A 25128-nucleotide genomic window follows, 5' to 3' on the forward strand; every position below is an offset into this window, starting at 1 on the left:
ATCTGTCAAAGCTTTGTACGCTTCCCCATCAGCGACAGTCCGAGGTTTGGGGTTTTTGTCCCCCTCCTTCCCAATTACTAACGGGACAAGGCAAGGATGCCCTCTGTTCCCCCCTTATTTTTTGCTCTAATTATGGAACCCCTAGCCGAAGCAATTAGATCTAGCGCAGACATTAAAGGTGTAACAATTGAAGGAATCCCTCAAAAAACTGCGCTGTTTGCAGACGACCTTATCATCTTTCTGGGCGATCCCGCCCATTCTCTTCCCGCTCGTCTAGATCTCCTGCATACCTTTGGGGCAGTTAGCTATTACAAGCTAAATGTAAATAAGACGGACGCCTTTGTGATTAACATTCCTTACACAGAATACGCCAACCTGAAAAAACGCTATTCATTTAATTGGTTGCAACAGAGAATTAAGCACTTGGGAGTGTTCCTCTCCTGGAATATCTCTACCATAGTTGAATCTAACTTCTATCCTCTTCTTCATTCTTTCCAAAAATATGTGGAGCACTGGAATGTCCCTAGTATATCCTGGTTAGGCAGACTGGCAGCCTTTAAAATGACTCTTTTACCAAAGTTTACCTATCTTTTCCGAACTCTGCCAATACCCATACCTAAATCTCTCATTGCAAAGTTCCAATTGCTCTGCAATAAATTTATTTTGAAATTTAAACACCCACGAGTAGCTACAAAATTTTTACAACTACCACTGCCGAGTTGAGGCGCTGGCACCCCCAACTTGGCATGCTATCATGAAGCATCCAGATTGGCCCATATTCTTCCGTGAAATACAGTTACCTCGGAGTGTAAGTGGTGGAGGCTAGAACAGGCGACTCTCCCTGATTCACTTACTCTCTCAGACTTGCTTTGGATTCCTAAACACATCCGAACCTCTTAACATCCAAAACTAGGGATGCACCGAAATTTCGGCAGCCGAAATTTTCGGCCGCAAATGAGCCTATCCCATTCGGGCAGAAAGAGGGGCAAACCAGCCGAAAATTGCATGCTCTATCTGCCCCACACCTACACTTACTAGCCGCCGCTTACTGCATCCACTCGCACCTAAAATTAAGGACGGTGCAGCTAGAGGCCTTCTAGGCCGTTTAATTAGCAACTACATTTCCCACAACACCACTCACTGCAGTACAGCCTCCTCCCTCCTTTCCTACCTAGAGCGGTTCCTTCCTCTTTTTGCAAAATCTGCACTTCCTGTTCTGAAAGGCTCCGGTCACGGTGTACTGTTTGCTTACTGCTGTAGAAGAGGAGTTGCTCTGGTTCAGCAGTTCAGCTCTGTGAGAGACATCGGAGGTTTGATTTACAGCAGTGTAGTGTGAGGAGGTAGAGGGGGGTTGCTCTGTGTTATGCTGCTGTAAATCAAACCTCTGTTGTCTCTAACAGAGCTAAACTGCTGAACCGGAGCAACTCTTCCTCCACAAAATGCTGAATAATTGCAGTAATAGACAAAGCTTCTACGTTTTAAATCCCTAGTAAACAGTTATGCAAGCAGGGCTTTTACTTAGTGTGTGTACCACATGTGTGACTTTGTTGTGCTGTTATTTAGTCTGTAAATAGTGTGTGTGAGCTGTGTATAACATATTTACTGTGTATGACCTATATATATATATATATATCTACTCATAACCTAAATATACAAAGCTTATTCTGTGCTGTTATATAGCCTGTAAATAGTGTGTGTGAGCGGTGTATAACCCATAAATATCTAATACAAAGCTTATCTGCTCTTTATTAAACATGACAAATACCAAACTGCAGCTCTGTGCTGTTATATAGTCTGTAATTAGTGTGTGAGCTGTGTATAACATAACTATTTAGTGTGTATAATCTATATATATCTAGTTATAAGCTAAATATCTAATACAAAGCTTATCTGCTCTTTATTAAACCTAACAAATACCAAGCTGTAGCTCTGTGCTGTTATTTAGTCTGTAATTAGTGTGTGTGAGCTGTGTACTGTATAACATAACTATTACACATGCAGTATTCCTGATCTGCCAATAAATATTAATACTGCAGTGTAAACCATTTCTTGCAAGTTTGAATTATCTAGCCCTTACTGTTTTGCATAGATAGAAAGGTTTTCTAGGACTATACTTAATTTGGATAACTAGTAAACCAAAAGAAAATCTCTTAAATCTGATTCTGTTACATAGAACTGAATGAAGACTGTATATTGATATTAAATAATCAACAATATATTATTCTTCACTCATTCACATATAACAGAAACAGATTTAACAGATTTGTATTTATATTGCTTTTTAAAGTTATTTTTCTGTCCAATTTCAGTGTGGTTAATGGTTATTTACTGGCTTGTAGTTTTTTTTATTTCAGATCCATTAAATTCATTAAAAACTCTAATATAATAAAATTATAGAAAAAAAACTATTTTAAAATCATTTTTGAAAAAAAAGTCAGTTTCGGTTTTCGGCCAAGGGCATCCTGAATTTTCGCTTTCGGTCCAGAATTTTCATTTCGGTGCATCCCTATCCAAAACTATATAATCCTCTCAGCATTACGCTTCTGGGATAAAATTTGATCTCTCTCTCAAATTGCTCCACACCCCTCACCGATTCATACATTGTCGGGCCTCCTTCGAGCACTTAGAGACTCACATCCTTTGCTGTGGCACTCGCACGGCATCACTACTATAAATGACCTCTTCCCAGGCGGACAGTTGATGTCACCTGCCACTTTCTGCTCCACGTACCGTCTTTCCCAGCATTTACAATTTGAGTTCTGGAGGCTGAGAAGCCTCCTTCAGTGGTGGGGATTTACGGTTCTCCCCTTACGTGCCCTCACTTGCTGGGAGCAGCAATGGATCACGGCCCGGAGAATTCCTAGAGCACTATCAATTTCTTACCAAGATTTGCTTAATCCGACTTTCTATAAATCACCCTATATTGTATCATGGGAAAGAGCCTTACATTTTCACGCTTCCCAGGAAGAGTGGTCCAGGGCCACTCTACTTACAAAACAAGCTCTTCATTACATTACCTTGTTGGAACTATATCTCAAAGTCTGTACCCAATGGCATTTGACTCCTCTGAGACTCTTCAAAATATCTCCTTTAAACTCTCCGTTATGCTGTAGGGGATGTGGGGAGGTGGGCTTGCCGTGCCATGTGTGGTGGGGATGCCCTATGCTACAACCTCTCTGGAGAATGCTCTCTCGTAGGTGCTTTGCCCTGGATCCTACCTTGTGGACTAAACCACAAAACTATACTCTTTCATTTGTCCATTGGATTTCCCCTCACCCCCAAAGGCTTGCTTAGCATTTATCTATTGATGGCAACTAAGTTATCTATCGCTCGTCTATGGAAACAGTTTACACTCCCCACCTGGAATGATATTACCAAGATTATGGACTATTTGGAATGTATGGAGAGCCCTATCTTTACCGTTAATAATAAGATAAATTTACACTGTCAAACATGGGAAATCTGGAGACAAATCAAATAAGCTCGGAAATTGGGTGGTGTGGGAGTCCTATTGAGCATGCAGGATAACCCTATGTCCTTTTTATTACCCTTTATTTTCCTCCCCCCCTCTTTCCTCCCCCCTCCCCCTTTCTCCCTCCCCTCCCCTGTCCCCCTCTCCCCGCCCCTCTCTCCCCCTTTCCCCTCCCCTCTCTCTTTTTTTTTCCTCTCACTCCTCCTCTTTTCTTTGTTCCCAGACACTCCGCTAAACATTTGTGACCTTCTCGCAGTCTTGTACTTATTAAGGTATCCCGGTTCGAGGGATACTACTCCATTCCCTTGGTTACAATATACACCGTGCTGTACTATGACTTTTAATATTAGTTCATGTATTTATTACATATTGAAACTGTTGTTGCTTCTGTTTATTGTTGTTATTTCACTATATTGCCATCAATCTTGTACTTTTTGGATTCTTATTGCTGTAACTTTGGCATGTTGTAATATAGATTTGAAATAAAAAAAAATAAAAATGTTCTTGTTCTCTGATCTATGTGGGTGAGACCACCCGCATGGTCAGGGACAGAATGTCGCAACATCGTTCAAATATTAGAAGTAACAATTTGGAAGCACCGGTGTCAAATCACTTTTTGAAGTGTGGTCACCAAGTGAGTCAGCTCAGGTGGCAAATAATAGACAGCGTAGGCCCCCAAAGGAATGGTAGCAATAGAGAAAGGTTATTAAAACAAAAAGAAATGTTTTGGATACAAGAACTAGATAGTATGACCCCCTAAAGGCCTGAATAGGGAGTTTGATTGGACTGTATTTCTGAAATTAGTATGCCAGGACATTTTGGTATCAGTTGAATCTGTATATATGTATATATACATATATATATACACATATACATATATACAGGGCAATGTAATGGTTATCCAGGCAGTGCTTCTGAAATTAATAATAAGGCTCTATAAAATTTGTAAATGAGTTTTGTAATATCTGTAGAAAAGCAAACATTGTTTTTAATGTGTAATTATTTTTGGCCAGAAGGTGGCAGCAGATCCGCATTTTTCTGCGGTTGGCGCGAATTTCAAGGCTTTTAAATAGTTAGGAAGTTTGTTGTATATAGCATGAATAAGGGTAGTTGACCCGAAACGTCGCTATGTTATATGATGTCTGTATAATATAATAAAGTATATTTGTTGTACCAGCACTAGGGACATCTGTGTGGAACCTTTGTGATTGGGGGATTTGGCAGAGTCCCTGCCTTCACTGGCGCGGGATTGAGACCTTTAAGTTGCTGTTTCATATTCAAGTATTGGCATGTGTCAAATAGTGGTATGGCTTATAATGCTGACCAGTTGGCTTTGATTTGTCCTCTGTTTATGTAATAACGTCCAGTCGAGGTGTCTATTGACGAGCAAATAGGAAAATTGAGGTTGCCCCCTAGTATAATGGGGCCTTTAGCAATGTCGAGTAAACGATTGATAACAGAATGTAAGAAAGAAGTTGTTGGGCGGTTAAGCTAGAGGTTAACCAGAGTGAGTGGTCTGCCATAGTAGAGTCCCACTAATATTAAAACTCTTCCCAATGGGTCTGAATACTTGTGTAGGTGTTGGAAAGAGGTGACTTTGCGGAATAGGATTCCTACTCCGTTTTTTTTGTTTGTGCCAGAACTGAGAAAATGTTGGTCATAATAGAATTTGGAAAGGTTTGGTTCTTTAGATTTTATAAAAGTGGGTTTCTTTTATAAAGTGGGTCTATCCGCTTCTTATGGAAGTCATGTAGAGCTATGGAGCGTTTCTCAGGAGATAGGAACCCTTATACATTTTGTGTGGCAATATGGAAGGTATTGTTAGGAGCCATAGGTGGTTTGGATGAGCGTAAATAGGAGATGCAGTTGTGTGGTGTTTGTATAAAGAAAGCGGAAGAAGAGAGAGGGGTGGTTCAGGAGGTGTGGTGTAAGGAGAATCAGAGGATGAAGGGGAAATTAAGATTTCACAGGCTCTCAAAATAAAGGGAGAAAAAAACAAAACCGGAAATCTGAAAAAACAAACAAAAGGGTGTATTCACAAATCAACGAAACCCGGTGTATGCCAAGTGCAACAGTGTAAGTGCTAACGTCTAGCTCTAGGGGTTGAGAACCCTAAAGGGTAAGTTAGGGTGATCTAGATGTGATCTGTATGTGTTATTCATCTTATAAGAACCTGATTGGTCAAATCAAATTTAGTTTGCTGTGGAGAACAGTGCGCTTTGTACATTGTTAATAAACAAGCAAGAACAGTCATACTGAATAGTAACGTGTGCAATTTTTTTTAGAAAAGTCACAGACTCATAGGTGAAGAAAGGGTAGACTCTCGCAGTCCACAAGGTCATTTGTAGGAAATGTCCGTGCCCATGGGGCCTTTAGTATGAAGAGTTCAAATGTGCTAATCGTCTTACAATAACCTGGCTAGAAAGGTAAATCTAATCTAGTATGCTGTAAAAACAGTATGCGATAAACATTCACCTAGATTAGGGTGCGAAACGAACGCCAAAAAAGTTGCGTTATTTCACTCTCCATAGCGCTGCCATTACTAATTACTGAAAAGCCTCCTTGTGCGTGCGATATGATGGCGAGAAGCTCCATACGGCACAAAATCCAAGGGCTGCTTTGACGTGCTCGTGCACGCTTTACCCCATAGACATCAATGGGGAGTGTTAGTAAAAACACCTGAAGTGCGGAATTAAAAATCTCCGTAACTCAACCCCATTGATGTCTATGGGGAAAAAAAAGTTAAGTTTAAACCTAACACCCTAACATAAACCCCTATCTTAACACCCCTAATCTGCTGCCCCGACATCACCGACACCTACATAAAGTTATTAACCCCTATTCTGCCGCTCCCAACACTATAATAAAGTTATTAACCCCTAAACTTCCGGCCCCCCACATCGCCGCCACTAAATAAACCTATTGACCCCTAAACTGCCAACCCCCCCCTATTGCAAAACAATAAATTAAACTATTAACCCCTAAACCTAACACCCCCCTAACTTTAAATTAAAATTACAATATAACTATATTTAAATAAATAAAAACTTACCTGTGAAATAAAAATAAACCTAAGTTTAAACTATAAATTAACCTATCATTACTATTCTAATAAAATAAAAACAAACTACCAATTAAAAAATCTAAAATTACAAAAAATAAAAAAACACTAAGCTTATAAAAAAATAAATGAAATTATCCAAAACAAAAAACAATTAAACCTAATCTAATAGCCCTATAAAAATAAAAAAGCCCCCCCAAATAAAAACACCCCCTAGCCTACAATAAACTACCAGTAGCCCTTAAAAGGGCCTTTTGTAGGGCATTGCCCAAAAAGTTAAACAGCTCTTTTACCTGTAAAAAAAAATAAAAAATACAAAGTTCCCCCCAACAGTAAAACCCACCACCCAACCAACCCTCCCAAAATAAAAAAAACCTAACTCTAAAAAAAAAAAACCTAAGCTACCCATTGCCCCTAAAGGAGCATTTGTATAGGCATTGTCCTTAAAAGGGCATTCAGCTCTTTTAGAAAAGCCTAAAGCCCTAATCTTAAAAAAAAACTAAAAAAAAAACACCACTACAAAAAATTAAAAATAACCAAAACAACTAACACTAACCCCAGAATATCTACTCACGGTTCCTGAAGTCCGGACATCCATCTCCATCCAGGCAGCAAGAAGTCTTCATCCAGGCGGCGACACCTTCATCCATCTCGGGGACATCTTCTATCTTCATCCCGGCGGCGCGAAGCGTCCTCTTCATACGGTCACCGCCGTACACTGAAGTTGAATGCAAGGTAGCCGTTTCAAAATGGCGTACCTTGCATTCCTATTGGCCGATTTAATTCTTCAAATCAGCCAATAGGATGAGAGCTTCTGAAATCCTATTGGCTAATTTGAACAGTCAATTTTAATTGGCTGATTTGAACAGTTAAACTGAACAGAAACATTTACAAAAACATTTTAGAAAAGTCACAGACTCACAGATGGAGAAATAGCAGTCTCTCACAGTCCTCGAGGTAATTTGCTTGGAATGTCCATGCCCTGTGGGCCTTTAACGTGAATGTCAAGTTGTTTTAACAGTGTTAATGGCTGCTCCGGGTGTTTTCTTCTTTCTTGTGCGGTGTGACCTCTGCCCATGATTTTCTTTGCGGTTTAGGAAGGTGTATAGATGTTTGTGTAGTGTAGGGCGCCAAAGTGTCATTGTCTTCAGGAGCGGGTATGCTCAGTTGCTTGCAGAAGGTTTCAGGTTTCTGCTGGGTCAAGGCATACATGTCACTTGCAATTTCTGTTGATTTGCAGGGATACAGGGAATCCCCACCTGTACGGTATCTTTAGATTTCTTAGGTGCGTGGTTAGATGCGTAAACTCTTTTAGTTTCTGTAGGGTCTTGATAGAGAGGTCTTGATAAATCTGGATACTCGCCACCATGTGTGAGAAGGTTGGTTGGGCTCTGGAAAAATTGTATGTTCTTTCTGTCATATGACTATGATGTCTCTAGGTGGTTGATTTTCCCCTGGTTTTGAGCATAAAGAGCAATGAGCCCTTTCTAGGGGGATCTCATCCATTACCACCGAGTTTGCGATGGCAAGTGATTGGAATAAGCTCAGGAGGTATTCTGGAAAGTCTTCTCCATTCACTGTCTCAAGAATACCATTGATCCTCAGATTGTTTCTTCGTGTTCTGTTCTCGATGTCGTCCAATTTGTTTTCTAATTCTGTGATCTGCGTTTGTTGGTTGGCTATAGTATGGGGCATGTCATCCATGTCTTTAGCTAAATACTCTCTGTCCTCTAATGCCTCAACCCTGAACCCCCATTGATGTCTCTCTTTAAGTCAGCGCATTCTTCTCTTATGCAGACTTTTACTTGGCCTATCAAGGCCTTTCCTTTGGCAAAATGGGTCAAAAGAAGGACTTGACAGGCTCAGAAAAGTCAAAAATAGTGAGATATCTTGCAGAGGGATGCAGCACTCTTAAAATTGCAAAGCTTCTGAAGCGTGATCATCGAACAATCAAGCGTTTCATTCAAAATAGTCAACAGGGTCACAAGAAGCGTGTGGAAAAACCAAGGCGCAAAGTAACTGCCCATGAACTGAGAAAAGTCAAGCGTGCAGCTGCCAAGATGCCACTTGCCACCAGTTTGGCCATATTTCAGAGCTGCAACATCACTGGAGTGCCCAAAAGCACAAGGTGTGCAATACTCAGAGACATGGCCAAGGTAAGAAAGGCTGAAAGACGACCACCACTGAACAAGACACACAAGCTGAAACGTCAAGACTGGGCCAAGAAATATCTCAAGACTGATTTTTCTAAGGTTTTATGGACTGATGAAATGAGAGTGAGTCTTGATGGGCCAGATGGATGGGCCCATGGCTGGATTGGTAAAGGGCAGAGAGCTCCAGTCCGACTCAGACGTCAGCAAGGTGGAGGTGGAGTACTGGTTTGGGCTGGTATCATCAAAGATGAGCTTGTGGGGCCTTTTCGGGTTGAGGATGGAGTCAAGCTCAACTCCCAGTCCTACTGCCAGTTTCTGGAAGACACCTTCTTCAAGCAGTGGTACAGGAAGAAGTCTGCATCCTTCAAGAAAAACATGATTTTCATGCAGGACAATGCTCCATCACATGCGTCCAAGTACTCCACAGCGTGGCTGGCAAGAAAGGGTATAAAAGAAGAAAATCTAATGACATGGCCTCCTTGTTCACCTGATCTGAACCCCATTGAGAACCTGTGGTCCATCATCAAATGTGAGATTTACAAGGAGGGAAAACAGTACACCTCTCTGAACAGTGTCTGGGAGGCTGTGGTTGCTGCTGCACGCAATGTTGATGGTGAACAGATCAAAACACTGACAGAATCCATGGATGGCAGGCTTTTGAGTGTCCTTGCAAAGAAAGGTGGCTATATTGGTCACTGATTTGTTTTTGTGTTGTTTTTGAATGTCAGAAATGTATATTTGTGAATGTTGAGATGTTATATTGGTTTCACTGGTAAAAATAAATAATTGAAATGGGTATATATTTGTTTTTTGTTAAGTTGCCTAATAATTATGCACAGTAAAAGTCACCTGCACACACAGATATCCCCCTAAAATAGCTATAACTAAAAACAAACTAAAAACTACTTCCAAAACTATTCAGCTTTGATATTAATGAGTTTTTTTGGGTTCATTGAGAACATGGTTGTTGTTGAATAATAAAATTAATCCTCAAAAATACAACTTGCCTAATAATTCTGCACTCCCTGTATATAAAATATATACAAGACCTTTATTTTTATACTGGCATACTTTCTGCTAGTAATTAAGATGGTGGTGACAATTGTGAGGTGGGGGAGGGAAGAGAGCTGTTTGAGGGGGGACTCAGGGAGGGATCAGAGGGTGGAATGTGTCAGGTGGGAGGCTGATCTCTACACTAAAGCTAAAATTAACCCTCCAAGCTACCTAATTTAACCCCTTCACTGCTGGGCATAATACAAGTGTCATGCGCAGCGGCATTTAGCAGCCTTCTAATTACCAAAAAGCAACGCCAAAGCCATATATGTCTGCTATTTCTGACCAAAAGGGGATCCCAGAGAACTACAATTTGTGCCATAATTGCATAAGCTGTTAGTAAATAATTTCAATGAGAAACCTAAAGTTTGTGAAAAAGTGAACAATTATTTTTATTTGATCGCATTTGGCGGTGAAATGGTGGCATGAAATATACCAAAATGGGCCTAGATCAATACTTTAGGTTATCTACTACACTAAAGCTAAAATTTTAACCCTACAAGCTCCCTTCAAGCTACCTAATTAACCCCTTCACTGCTGGGCATAATTCAAGTGTGGTGTGCAGCGGCATTTAGCTACCTTCTAATTACCAAAAAGTAATGTCAAAGTCATAAATGTCTGCTATTTATAAACAAAGGGGATCCCAGAGAAGCATTTACAACCATTTGTGCCATAATTGCACAAGCTGTTTGTAAATAATTTCAGGTAACTTTTTTAATTTGATCGCATTTGGCGGTGAAATGGTGGCATGAAATATACCAAAATGGGCCTAGATCGATACATTGGGATGTCTACTAAAAAAAAAAATATATACATGTCAAGGGATATTCAGGGATTCCTGACAGATATCAGTGTTCCAATGTAACTATCGCTAATTTTGAAAAGAAAAATGGTTTGGAAATAGCAAAGTGCTACTTGTATTTATTGCCCTATAACTTGCAAAAAAAGCAAATAACATGTAAACATTGGGTATTTCTAAACTCAGGACAAAATTTAAAAACTATTTAGCATGGGTGTTTTTTGGTGGTTGTAGATGTGTAACAGATTTTGGGGGTCAGTTAGAAAAAGTGTGTTTTTTTCCATTTTTTCATCATATTTTATAAAAAAAATTTATAGTAAATTATAAGATATGATGAAAATAATGGTATCTATAGAAAGTCCATTTAATGGTGAGAAAAACGGTATATAATAGGTGTGGGTACAGTAAATCAGTAAGAGGAAAATTACAGCTAAACACAAAAACAGCAGAAATGTAAAAATAGCCCTGGTCCCAAACAGTCAACAAATGGAAAAGTGGTCTTGTCACGAAGGGGTTGAAGTGACATGAAACCCACATTTTTTTTTTTTTCATGATTCAGATAGAGCATACATTTGTAAACAACTTTCAAATTTACTTATAGAATCATGCACTACTGGGAGATAGCTAAACACACGTGTAAGCCAATTACAAGAGGAACCAATTAACAGCTAGCTCCCAGCACCTGAGCCTAACTAGGTATGGTTTTAAACAAAGGTACAAGATAATCATAGAGGCAAAATTAATATTAATATAAAAGTGTTGGTTATGCATAATTGTGGAATGATTAATACAAGGATTATCTACATTTTTAAACAATACAAATTTTCATGTAGACTGTCCCTTTAAATCATTTAAGAATCTAAGTTTCAAATTATGAAGCTTCTATCATAGATCACTCACCTGCAGAGACGTCTGATGGGGTCTCCACTGGCTGAATACTCTGTACAAGTTCTGCAGCTCCTGTATCTAGATTGTCATCACTGTGACTTGTTAGTTCTAAAAGAGAATACATTTGTTTTGTTAAATGGACTTAAAGAGAATGTCATGTTTGATGAATCAGTGTCCGGTTTTTAAAAACCCTATTAAAAACAGGGGCACTTTCATTCATCAAACTTTACATTTCACTCATTGTTAAAATACTTACCTTTTAACCTTGAAAGCCGCTCCAGCGATTCCCCCTCCTGCTGCTCGTCACTTCATACATCAGCAATAACGAATACGGCATCCTCCAATCACGGCTTCCCCCCAAGGGGAATCATCGCCTGAGACAACGCTGTGATTGGAGGAAGCCAGATTCATCATTTTTGCCATATGAAAAGGCTTGCGACGGGCGGGGGAAGCTCTGGCGTGGCTTTCAAGATTAAAAGGTAAGTATTTTAACACAACAAGTGAAATGTAAAGTTTGATGAATGAAAGTGCCCCTGTTTTTCATAGGGTTTTTAAAAACCGGGCACTCATTCATCAAACTTGACATTCACTTTAAAAAGGAGACTGAAGACTAAATAGATTCCATGTACCTCCCTCTAAACATGGGTGCTGCCATGTTGGAAATTAGGTTACACTGCAGGTATCTGAAGGAGAGTTGCTGCAGATGTGCAAACAGGTCAGCACTGGAAAGTAATGAAAGGCAGATTTCAACTTTGCAGGACTAATAACTAGAGAGAGGCAGGAAATATCCTCAATAATATTCTTATAACATGTAGTGTGTGTTCAATGTCCCTTTAAGTCCAGTTGCTCACAGAGATCAGGTTTTATGTGAATAAACCTCAAAGCACAACAAACAAAAATTATCTGCATTGTGTTAAAGGGAAATGAAACCCAAATGTAGCCACAAATCAGCAACCGCTACCCAGGGTGCTGAACCAAAAATGGGCCAGCTCTTTTAACTTACATTCCTGCTTTTCAAATAAAGATAGCAAGAGGACAAATAAAATTGATCATATGAGTAAATTAGAAAGTTGCTTAGAATTGTATTTTCTATCTGAATCATGAAATAATAAAAAAAATGGGTTTCATATTCCACAACACATCCGTATTTTATGATTGCAATTGGTTTGCCTCCAGGTCCATCCTTTACATAATTATTAATAAAAATATAATAATTTGAGAATTGAGTTTTCAAAAGGTGAAAAAAAACATTACTAGTAGCTGTCACCTGCAGACACATCTGATGGGGTCTCCACAGGCTGAATCTTCTGTACAAGGTCTCTATGTGCTTCTGTGTCTAGATTTTCATCACTGTAACCTGTTAATTCGAATAAAGAATAAAATTAGTTTATTTAGTTAAATGGATATGAAACACTTTTTGTTGCATCTAAAAGATATAAGAAGAACAAAAAACAATCTGCTACATTTTGCATATAAAATATTAACATATATAAATATATAATTGCTTTAACATTAATTTAAAAAAAAATCTCATGCCTCTTTACAATTTTTAAAATTATTTTTGTTTGGTATAAAAACTAGTTTATAATCAGACAGCTCATCAGTTTACACATGACGGATTCACTGGAGATGTGCATTATCAGTCACATCAGTAGTGTATGTGCATTTGCTGAGTGAGATATTTTATTACTAAATAAAAAGAGAGAAGCGCTCAACCTGAGAACGAACAATAGCATAAAAGCTTGTTCTATGGCTAGTTACCACACAAGAAGCAGCCTCTTTTCTTCTGTGCCTTTCACAGAGAAGAACTTTCCTTAAGCATATCAGTCTGATCCTGACTTCACAGTACAGTCCAGCCCCGAAATACCAGGCAATCCCTCTCTGAACGAGAGAAACAGCAAAACCCCAGACGTACGTTTCGGCCTATTTGTGCCTAGAGGGATATGCCTGCACCTCATTGACGAGGCCCACACTAGGCCGAAACGTGCGTCTGGGGTTTTGCTGTTTCTCTAGTTCAGAGAGGTATTGCCTGGTATTTCGGGGCTGGACTGTACTGTGAAGTCAGGATCAGACTGATATGCTTCAGGAAAGTTCTTCTCTGTGAAAGGCACGTTGAGCAAAAAGAGGCTGCTTCTTGGGTGGTAACTAGTCATAGAACAAGCTATTATGCTATTGTTCGTTCCCAGGTTGAGCGCTTCTCTCTTTTTATTTATATTTTTTTACTACACAGCATTACCTGAGCTCTCATTTCCTGTGATCTCCATAGTCCTTAGTACTTGGTGAGTCTCTAGCACGACGTCCTTGTAAAGCTCCTTGTGTCCCTCTATATACTCCCATTCCTCCTCAGAGAAATACACGGCAACATCATCACACTTTATAGGTACCTGAAACACACAAAACCCATTCAGCATTGACACAGGGACTGTTTCTGTCACACACGTTTACCGACAGAGTCAGGAGAGTCAGGATAATGTTACTGAGAACATGCAGAGACACAGACAGAAGGTAGGAAATACACACAGGGCCAGATGGACAGTAAAGGATGTAACTTTGCCCTGACCCTGGTATAATATTCCATTCCCTAACAGCGCTCACCTGTCCACTTAGCAGGTGAATTCTGCTGTGAGGGGGATAATGCTACTGAAAACATGCAGGGACACCAACAGAAGGAAGAAATACACACAGGGTCAGATGGGCCAGTAAAAAGAGTCACTGTGCCCTGACGCTGGTATAATGTCACATTCTCCAGCAGTACTCACCTCTCTGTTCAGCCTATGAATGCTGCTGTGGGATGGCTTCTTAGTCACAATGGTGTATTCCTATAATATTTACAAGAAAATCATAAGACTCCAGTTCCTCTTTACATTAAGGAGTTTTCTCCACAGTCTTAACCACCACAAAGTAACGTAGCAGGCTGAATTACTTTGTGGGAGATCTGTGGTTTGAAGATGCTGTAGACTAATTACATGGGCTTCAATCAAGAATTAAAATATTGCATAATTATCAATTAATGTAGGCTAGAACCATTGGGGGTGTTTGATTTGTGGACCATAGAGTTGAGACTTTGGTTGATTGGGAGTTTCTTAGATGCTGGGTCCTGAAAGGAGAATAAAGTGTTTTATATTTTTAGGGCATTATGCAGGGTGACCCTTGGGTTCTGGATTAAGTGTTGCCATGGTAGTTATGTAGTAGAACCTTAAGTGCTTGGAATTTTTCTTTATGCTAGGAGGATCATGCAGGTGGAGGGTTTGGGTTGTTTAAGTTTACATTTTGCAATGGAGGATTGTGCAGGAGGCCCTAGGTGCTGAGGTACATTTCACAGTGGAGTATTGTGCAGGGGACCCTGGGTGCTGGGAGAGTATGCAGGTGTGCAAGCTTACGATCAATGAGACTGGTTTGGTGGATGAGAAACAGCACAGTAAATAGGACCAGTGTCACATGACATTACCCAGCAGCTCTTACCTCTCCGGTCAGCAGGCAGATGATGCCTAGGGCCTGACTCAGGAACTGCTCTGCCATCTGCTTCCTGTATTTGTTCATCTTGGTTTTTTTTTTCAGTGACAGAGTCCAATGCTATAAATGTGACGCCTACGAGAAGAAAGGAAAACAGAAAAAATGAGAGATCAAAAATAATCAGAGCTCTTCCTGTATTTATATTATGGTAAATATCTGATTTTCTGATATTAAACATGTTTATTTCACTTATACACTGTGTGCAGAATTATTAGGCAAATGAGTATTTTGACCACATCATCCTCTTTATGCATGTTGTCTTACTCCAAGCTGTATAGGCTCGAAAGCCTACTACCAATTAAGCATATTAGGTGATGTGCATCTCTGTAATGAGAAGGGGTGTGGTCTAATGACATCAACACCCTATATCAGGTGTGCATAATTATTAGGCAACTTCCTTTCCTTTTGCAAAATGGGTCAAAAGAAGGACTTGACAGGCTCAGAAAAGTCAAAAATATTGAGATATCTTGCAGAGGGATGCAGCACTCTTAAAATTGCAAAGCTTCTGAAGCGTGATCATCGAACAATCAAGCGTTTCATTCAAAATAGTCAACAGGGTCGCAAGAAGCGTGTGGAAAAACCAAGGCGCTAAATAACTGCCCATGAACTGAGAAAAGTCAAGCGTGCAGCTGCCAAGATGCCACTTGCCACCAGTTTGGCCATATTTCAGAGCTGCAACATCACTGGAGTGCCCAAAAGCACAAGGTGTGCAATACTCAGAGACATGGCCAAGGTAAGAAAGGCTGAAAGACGACCACCACTGAACAAGACACACAAGCTGAAACGTCAAGACTGGGCCAAGAAATATCTCAAGACTGATTTTTCTAAGGTTTTATGGACTGATGAAATGAGAGTGAGTCTTGATGGGCCAGATGGATGGGCCCGTGGCTGGATTGGTAAAGGGCAGAGAGCTCCAGTCCGACTCAGACGCCAGCAAGGTGGAGGTGGAGTACTGGTTTGGGCTGGTATCATCAAAGATGAGCTTGTGGGGCCTTTTCGGGTTGAGGATGGAGTCAAGCTCAACTCCCAGTCCTACTGCCAGTTTCTGGAAGACACTTTCTTCAAGCAGTGGTACAGGAAGAAGTCTGCATCCTTCAAGAAAAACATGATTTTCATGCAGGACAATGCTCCATCACACGCGTCCAAGTACTCCACAGCGTGGCTGGCAAGAAAGGGTATAAAAGAAGAAAATCTAATGACATGGCCTCCTTGTTCACCTGATCTGAACCCCATTGAGAACCTGTGGTCCATCATCAAATGTGAGATTTACAAGGAGGGAAAACAGTACACCTCTCTGAACAGTGTCTGGGAGGCTGTGGTTGCTGCTGCACGCAATGTTGATGGTGAACAGATCAAAACACTGACAGAATCCATGGATGGCAGGCTTTTGAGTGTCCTTGCAAAGAAAGGTGGCTATATTGGTCACTGATTTGTTTTTGTTTTGTTTTTGAATGTCAGAAATGTATATTTGTGAATGTTGAGATGTTATATTGGTTTCATTGGTAAAAATAAATCATTGAAATGGGTATATATTTGTTTTTTGTTAAGTTGCCTAATAATTATGCACAGTAATAGTCACCTGCACACACAGATATCCCCCTAAAATAGCTATAACTAAAAACAAACTAAAAACTACTTCCAAAACTATTCAGCTTTGATATTAATGAGTTTTTTGGGTTCATTGAGAACATAGTTGTTGTTCAATAATAAAATTAATCCTCAAAAATACAACTTGCCTAATAATTCTGCACTCCCTGTACACAATTTAATACTACACGTGACCAGCTGTATGCAGAGCAGATAATACTTGGGGGCCGATTTACCAACCCCCGTATCGGCCCCAATGCCTCTATTTCCGCGCAAGCCTTCAGGGGGTGGAATTGCACAAGCAGTTCACCAGAACTGCTTGTGCAATGTTAAATGCCGACAACGTATGCGAAGCAGGGCGGAGATGATTTGCTATAGCGAATTATGTCTGCCCGGTGTATGATAAATCTACCCCATAGTCTCAACATGTGACAACCTTTATACAGGTAGCCCTCAGTTTACGCCGGGGTTAGGTTCCAGAAGGAATGGTTGTAAATCGAAACCGTTGTAAATTGAAACCCAGTTTATAATGTAAGTCAATGGGAAGTGAGGGAGATAGGTTCCAGGCCCCTCTCAAAATTGTCATAAGTAACACCTAATACATTATTTTTAAAGCTATGAAATGAAGACTTTAAATGCTGAACAGCATTATAAACCTAATAAAATAATCACACAACACAGAATATATAATTAAAGTAAGTTAAATGAACAAAAACATTTGCTAAACCGCATTATAAACCTAATAAAAACAGAATTTATGCTTACCTGATAAATTACTTTCTCCAACGGTGTGTCCGGTCCACGGCGTCATCCTTACTTGTGGGATATTCTCTTCCCCAATAGGAAATGGCAAAGAGCCCAGCAAAGCTGGTCACATGATCCCTCCTAGGCTCCGCCTACCCCAGTCATTCGACCGACGTACAGGAGGAAATATGCATAGGAGAAATCATATGATACCTTGGTGACTGTAGTTAGAGAAAATAATTCATCAGACCTGATTAAAAAAACCAGGGCGGGCCGTGGACCGGACACACCGTTGGAGAAAGTAATTTATCAGGTAAGCATAAATTCTGTTTTCTCCAACATAGGTGTGTCCGGTCCACGGCGTCATCCTTACTTGTGGGAACCAATACCAAAGCTTTAGGAAACGGATGAAGGGAGGGAGCAAATCAGGTCACCTAAATGGAAGGCACCACGGCTTGCAAAACCTTTCTCCCAAAAATAGCCTCTGAAGAAGCAAAAGTATCAAATTTGTAAAATTTGGCAAAAGTGTGCAGTGAAGACCAAGTCGCTGCCTTACATATCTGGTCAACAGAAGCCTCGTTCTTGAAGGCCCATGAGGAAGCCACAGCCCTAGTGGAATGAGCTGTGATTCTTTCAGGAGGCTGCCGTCCGGCAGTCTCATAAGCCAATCGGATAATGCTTTTAAGCCAAAAAGAAAGAGAGGTAGAAGTTGCTTTTTGACCTCTCCTTTTACCAGAATAAACGACAAACAAAGAAGATGTTTGTCTGAAATCTTTAGTGGCCTCTAAATAGAACTTTAGAGCACGGACTACGTCTAAATTGTGTAACAAACGTTCCTTCTTTGAAACTGGATTCGGACACAAAGAAGGTACAACTATCTCCTGGTTAATATTCTTGTTGGAAACAACTTTCGGAAGAAAACCAGGCTTAGTACGCAAAACCACCTTATCTGCATGGAACACCAGATAGGGCGGAGAACACTGCAGAGCAGATAACTCAGAAACTCTTCTAGCAGAAGAAATTGCAACCAAAAACAAAACTTTCCAAGATAATAACTTAATATCTACAGAATGTAAGGGTTCAAACGGAACCCCTTGAAGAACTGAAAGAACTAGATTAAGACTCCAGGGAGGAGTCAAAGGTCTGTAAACAGGCTTGATTCTAACCAGAGCCTGAACAAACGCTTGAACGTCTGGCACAGCTGCCAGCCTTTTGTGAAGTAAAACAGATAACGCAGAGATCTGTCCCTTCAGAGAACTTGCAGATAATCCTTTCTCCAAACCTTCTTGTAGAAAGGATAGAATCTTAGGAATTTTTATCTTGTTCCATGGGAATCCTTTAGATTCACACCAACAGATATATTTTTTCCATATCTTATGGTAAATTTTTCTAGTTACAGGCTTTCTAGCCTGAATCAGAGTATCTATTACAGAATCTGAAAACCCACGCTTTGATAAAATCAAGCGTTCAATCTCCAAGCAGTCAGTTGGAGGGAAACCAGATTCGGATGTTCGAATGGACCTTGAACAAGAAGGTCCTGTCTCAAAGGTAGCTTCCATGGTGGAGCCGATGACATATTCACCAGGTCTGCATACCAAGTCCTGCGTGGCCACGCAGGAGCTATCAAGATCACTGAAGCCCTCTCCTGGTTGATCCTGGCTACCAAGACAGTTTAAAAGGGAAATTGTATGAAAAACAATGCGCTAGATAAGATCTGAGCTACACATAAAAAACAGGCAATCCCTAAGCCTGAAAATGATCGAATGTGCAAAAAGATATAGGTATATATGTGTGCGCCAAATTTGTGTGAAACACAAATGGCAATAGATCTTTTTAAAAATGGCTTCTATTTAGTTATCTATTTTAAATCGATAATTTTTCTTATTTATAGAGTAAATGGTCCATAAAGTGCTGATAATATGAAAATCACAATAAATATATAAAAAATATAAAAAAGGGACTATTATTGTACTAAAATGTTGAATAATCAATAAATTTTATTTGTTTAAAACATCGATTATTAATTCAGAAAAAAATATATAAAATACACCAAAAAATTATACAGAAGCAGTGTAATACTGTTATTTCTCCCTATTGGTACCAATCTAAGAGCTAAATAAATAAATAAATAGTGGTGTTTCTTTTAAAATGTATAAGTGATTTAGCAGCCTAATAATATTCTAAGAGACTAACTAAAAGTAATCTAAAATAAAATTTTCTAAAAACCTTAAAAAAGTAACTTTGAAAAAATAACTTTGAATAATTTCTCCTGAGAAATGTTAGCAGTTAATATGCTTACAATCTGACTTAAGCATATATCCAGATCATATATCCAGATCTCCTTTTTGTTTAAATAGGATTGTCCTGTCTTATTTCAAAGTCTGTGTAGGTAGTATGGACAATAGGTCAGCATATGATGATAGTAGAAGAGGGTTATTACTCCAAACCCCAGTGTCCGTATGAAAGATCTTTAGCAAAAATAGCCTTTCAATCTAATCCTTTAAGAGTCGTACCTTTGTTCAAAAGCAGAGAGAAAGTACCTCTTTAAACACCGCTGCCAATGCTCGTCAGTTTAGGGGTAGCGCCAAAACCACAAAGTTCCGTGTCGGACCTTGAACACGCCCACAAGTGCGGGAAGTGACGTTGGCAAATCGTATCCCTGTTTGAAATCTGACTATCCGTGGCAGCGTCTTAGCAACGTCCTCAGCAGTGTCCTCGGCAATATCCTCAGTGTATCATCCGTGTATTGGTAACGCGTTTCAGCTCCTTGGAGCCTTTGTCAAACCATACCGGATGATACTGATGGGGTCTTTTTATACAAAAATGTCCATAATGATTTCGGTTATCAATTGATACATTTATGCAAATTTAATATAAGTATCAATTGCTTTTTGATTCTATACAATGTTAAAAACTTTATTGCACTTTAGTGGTGTGTTTCAATGGTTAAAAGTTCCTAGTTACGATGTTCAAAGGCTTATAGAACTTAAAAAGTTTTAAAATGATAAAAGTACATAGTTTTAAATGAATTAATAATTGATTATCATAAGAAAAAAATTTATGTATAAGTAGTGAAAGGCATATTATCAGTTCATAATGGACATATAGAAAAAAGTGTCCTAATCAAAAATGTTTCATACAGACTGTTTAGTATAAAAGGGTTATAAAGGAATTAGGCAATCATGGCATATGAACCTTTTAGAAGAAACAAATTTAATAGGATGTGAATAAACTGTTATATTAAAAATATTTTTATATAAAAATGCATTTTTATAAAAAGTTTCAAAAGAGGTTTATAAGGGGGTTTATAAATGTGTCATTTTTTAAAAAAGGTATTTTATCATTTAAAAAAACTTCCTAATTCAATTTCTAGATTAAGGCCCTGAGGGTATAATGTGTCAAGATTAAAAATCCATTTACTCTCTAATTGCAACAACTTATTATGTACATCACCTCCTCTTGTTAGTTTGGGCAATTTGGCTACCCCCATATATTGGAACCATTTTAGGTTACCTCCATTACATTGTTTGAAATGTTTTGGGACCGGTAGGTCCTTATTTCTTTCTTTATCCATGTTTTCGATAGATAAGATGTGTTCTCTGATTCTTTCCCGTAGGGGTCTTTCCGACTCTCCTACGTATTGCTGACCACATTTACACTGGATTACATATACCGTATTGCTATCCGTACATCTAATACAATCGTGGATTTTAAATTCCTGTTTATTTATATTAGAAACAATTGTTTTTCTTTTTTGTGAATGTCTGCATGATTTGCAGATAAAACAGGGGAAAAAACCTTTTATTTCATTACCTTTTAGGTCCCTATCATTATTTCGTTTTTTCTTTATAGTGGTGGGTGCTAGCTTATTTTTTAAGTTATTTGCTCTTCTATAAATAAAATGGGGTCTTTCATTGATTAGAGGTCCTAGTATTTTATCTTGTTTTAAAATATGCCAGTGTTTCTTCATAATTTTCTCTGTTAATTTATGGTTGGCATTATATTCTGTAATAAATGGTACTTTGATTGTACTAGTTTGTGAATTATCTGGTTCCTTTTGTTTCTTTGTTAGTAAAGATGTCTATAAATAAGAAAAATTATCGATTTAAAATAGATAACTAAATAGAAGCCATTTTTAAAAAGATCTATTGCCATTTGTGTTTCACACAAATTTGGCGCACACATATATACCTATATCTTTTTGCACATTTGATCCTGGCTACCAGCATGGGAATGAGAGGAAACGGTGGGAATACATAAGCTAGGTTGAAGGTCCAAGGTGCTACTAGTGCATCTACTAGAGTCGCCTTGGGATCCCTGGATCTGGACCCGTAACAAGGAACCTTGAAGTTCTGACGAGAGGCCATCAGATCCATGTCTGGAATGCCCCATAATTGAGTTATTTGGGCAAAGATTTCCGGGTGGAGTTCCCACTCCCCCGGATGGAATGTCTGACGACTCAGAAAATCCGCTTCCCAATTTTCCACTCCTGGGATGTGGATTGCAGACAAGTGGCAGGAGTGATCCTCCGCCCATTGAATTATCTTGGTCACTTCCTCCATCGCCAGGGAACTCCTTGTTCCCCCCTGATGGTTGATATATGCAACTGTCGTCATGTTGTCTGATTGAAACCTTATGAATTTGGCCTTTGCTAGATGAGGCCAAGCTTTGAGAGCATTGAATATCGCTCTCAGTTCCAGAATGTTTATCGGGAGAAGAGATTCTTCCCGGGACCATAGACCCTGAGCTTTCAGGGGTTCCCAGACCGCGCCCCAGCCCACCAGACTGGCGTTGGTCGTGACAATGACCCACTCTGGTCTGCGGAAGCTCATTCCCTGTGACAGGTTGTCCAGGATTAGCCACCAACGGAGTGAATCTCTGGTCCTTTGATCTACTAGAATCGTCGGAGACAAGTCTGTATAATCCCCATTCCACTGTCTGAGCATGCACAGTTGTAATGGTCTTAGATGAATTCGTGCAAAAGGAACTATGTCCATTGCTGCAACCATCAATCCTATTACTTCCATGCACTGCGCTATGGAAGGACGAAGAACAGAATGAAGAACTTGACAAGAGCTTAGAAGTTTTGATTTTCTGACCTCTGTCAGAAAAATCCTCATTTCTAAGGAGTCTATTATTGTTCCCAAGAAGGGAACTCTTGTTGACGGGGAAAGAGAACTTTTTTCTATGTTCACTTTCCATCCGTGAGATCTGAGAAAGGCTAGGACGATGTCCGTATGAGCCTTTGCTTTTGACAGAGACGACGCTTGAATCAGGATGTCGTCCAAGTACGGTACTACTGCAATGCCCCTTGGTCTTAGAACCGCTAGAAGGGACCCTAGTACCTTTGTGAAAATTCTCGGAGCAGTGGCTAATCCGAATGGAAGTGCCACAAACTGGTAATGCTTGTCCAGAAAAGCGAACCTTAGGAACTGATGATGTTCCTTGTGGATAGGAATATGTAGGTACGCATCCTTTAAATCCACCGTGGTCATAAATTGACCTTGCTGGATGGTAGGAAGGATCGTTCGAATGGTTTCCATTTTGAACGATGGAACCCTGAGAAATTTGTTTAGGATCTTGAGATCTAGAATTGGTCTGAATGTTCCCTCTTTTTTGGGAACTATGAACAGGTTGGAGTAAAACCCCATCCCTTGTTCTCCTATTGGAACTGGATGAATTACTCCCATCTTTAACAGGTCTTCTACACAATGTAAGAATGCCTGTCTTTTTATTTGGTTTGAAGATAATTGAGACCTGTGGAACCTTCCCCTTGGGGGTAGTTCCTTGAATTCCAGGAGATAACCTTGAGAAACTATTTCTAGTGCCCAAGGATCCTGAACATCTCTTGCCCAGGCCTGAGCAAAGAGAGAAAGTCTGCCCCCCACCAGATCCGGTCCCGGATCGGGGGCCATCCCTTCATGCTGTTTTGGTAGCAGTGGCAGGCTTCTTGGCCTGCTTACCCTTGTTCCAGCCTTGCATCGGTCTCCAGGCTGGTTTGGGTTGAGAAGTATTACCCTCTTGCTTAGAGGATGTAGAAGTAGAGGCTGGTCCGTTTCTGCGAAAGGGACGAAAATTAGGCTTATTTCTAGCCTTAAAAGACCTATCCTGAGGAAGGGCGTGGCCCTTTCCCCCGGTGATGTCTGAAATAATCTCTTTCAAATCAGGACCAAACAGTGTTTTGCCCTTGAAAGGGATGTTAAGCAATTTTGTCTTGGAAGACACATCCGCTGACCAAGACTTTAGCCAGAGCGCTCTGCGCGCCACGATAGCAAACCCTGAATTTTTCGCCGCTAATCTAGCTAATTGCAAAGCGGCATCTAGAATAAAAGAGTTAGCCAATTTAAGTGCTTGAACTCTGTCCATAACCTCCTCATACGAAGATTCTTTATTGAGCGACTTTTCTAGTTCTTCGAACCAGAAACACGCTGCCGTAGTGACAGGAACAATGCATGAAATTGGTTGTAGAAGGTAACCTTGCTGAACAAACATCTTTTTAAGCAAACCCTCTAATTTTTTATCCATAGGATCTTTGAAAGCACAACTATCTTCTATGGGAATAGTAGTGCGTTTGTTTAGAGTAGAGACCGCCCCCTCGACCTTAGGGACTGTCTGCCATAAGTCCTTTCTGGGGTCGACTATAGGAAATAATTTCTTAAATATAGGGGGAGGAACAAAAGGTATGCCGGGCCTTTCCCATTCCTTATTTACTATGTCCGCCACCCGCTTGGGTATAGGAAAAACATCGGGGGGCACCGGAACCTCTAGGAACTTGTCCATCTTACATAATTTCTCTGGAATGACCAAATTGTCACAATCATCCAGAGTAGATAATACCTCCTTAAGCAGTGCGCGGAGATGTTCTAATTTAAATTTGAATGTTACAACATCAGGTTCAGCTTGTTGAGAAATTTTTCCTGAATCTGAAATTTCTCCCTCAGACAAAACCTCCCTCCTGGCCCCTTCAGATTGGTGTGAGGGTATGTCAGAAACGTTATCATCAGCGTCCTCTTGCTCTTCAGTGTTTAAAACAGAGCAATCGCGCTTTCTTTGATAAGTAGGCATTTTAGATAAAATATTTGCAATAGAATTATCCATAACAGCCGTTAATTGTTGCATAGTAATAAGTATTGGCGCACTAGATGTACTAGGGGCCTCTTGTGTGGGCAAAACTGGTGTAGACACAGAAGGGGGTGATGCAGTACCATGCTTACTCCCCTCATCTGAAGAATCATCTTGGGCACTATTATTATCTGTGGCATCATTGTCCCTACTTTGTTTGGGCACTATGTCACAATTATCACATATATTTAAATGGGGAGACACATTGGCTTTCATACATATAGAACATCGCTTATCTGATGGTTCAGACATGTTAAACAGGCTTAAACTTGTCAACAAAGCACAAAAAAACGTTTTAAAATAAAACCGTTACTGTCACTTTAAATTTTAAACAGAACACACTTTATTACTGAATATGCGAAAAAGCATGAAGCAATTGTTCAAAATTCACCAAAATTTCACCACAGTGTCTTAAAGCCTTAAAAGTATTGCACACCAAATTTGAAAGCTTTAACCCTTAAAATAACGGAACCGGAGCCGTTTTTACATTTAACCCCTATACAGTCCCAGGTATCTGCTTTGCTGAGACCCAACCAAGCCCAGGGGGGAATACGATACCAAATGACGCCTTCTATAAGCTTTTTCAGTGGTTCTTAGCTCCTCACACATGCATCTGCATGCCTTGCCTTCCAAAAACAACTGCGCATTAGTGGCGCGAAAATGAGGCTCTGCCTATGACTAGAGAAGGCCCCCATCTGAAAAAGGTGTCCATACAGTGCCTGCCGTTTTTTAACAA

At 39.9% G+C, this 25128-nt stretch overlaps 1 protein-coding gene across 1 annotated transcript in view; it reads right to left on the minus strand.

Annotated features, from left to right (window-relative positions):
• The window catches only part of LOC128656982 (gastrula zinc finger protein XlCGF66.1-like), a 40887-nt gene that overhangs the window by 13071 nt on the left and 2688 nt on the right, over window positions 1–25128 (minus strand). The window contains exons 2-6 of the mRNA XM_053711192.1: window positions 14889–15014; window positions 14186–14245; window positions 13663–13810; window positions 12694–12783; window positions 11439–11534 (exon numbers count right to left, since the gene is read on the minus strand). Coding sequence (XP_053567167.1) covers window positions 11439–11534; window positions 12694–12783; window positions 13663–13810; window positions 14186–14245; window positions 14889–14966 — 472 coding nt within the window. The 5' untranslated portion in view covers window positions 14967–15014. The remainder of the gene's footprint in view (window positions 1–11438; window positions 11535–12693; window positions 12784–13662; window positions 13811–14185; window positions 14246–14888; window positions 15015–25128) is intronic.

Source organism: Bombina bombina, chromosome 4, assembly GCF_027579735.1.
Source record: "Bombina bombina isolate aBomBom1 chromosome 4, aBomBom1.pri, whole genome shotgun sequence".
In the NCBI taxonomy this organism is placed as follows: domain Eukaryota; kingdom Metazoa; phylum Chordata; class Amphibia; order Anura; family Bombinatoridae; genus Bombina; species Bombina bombina.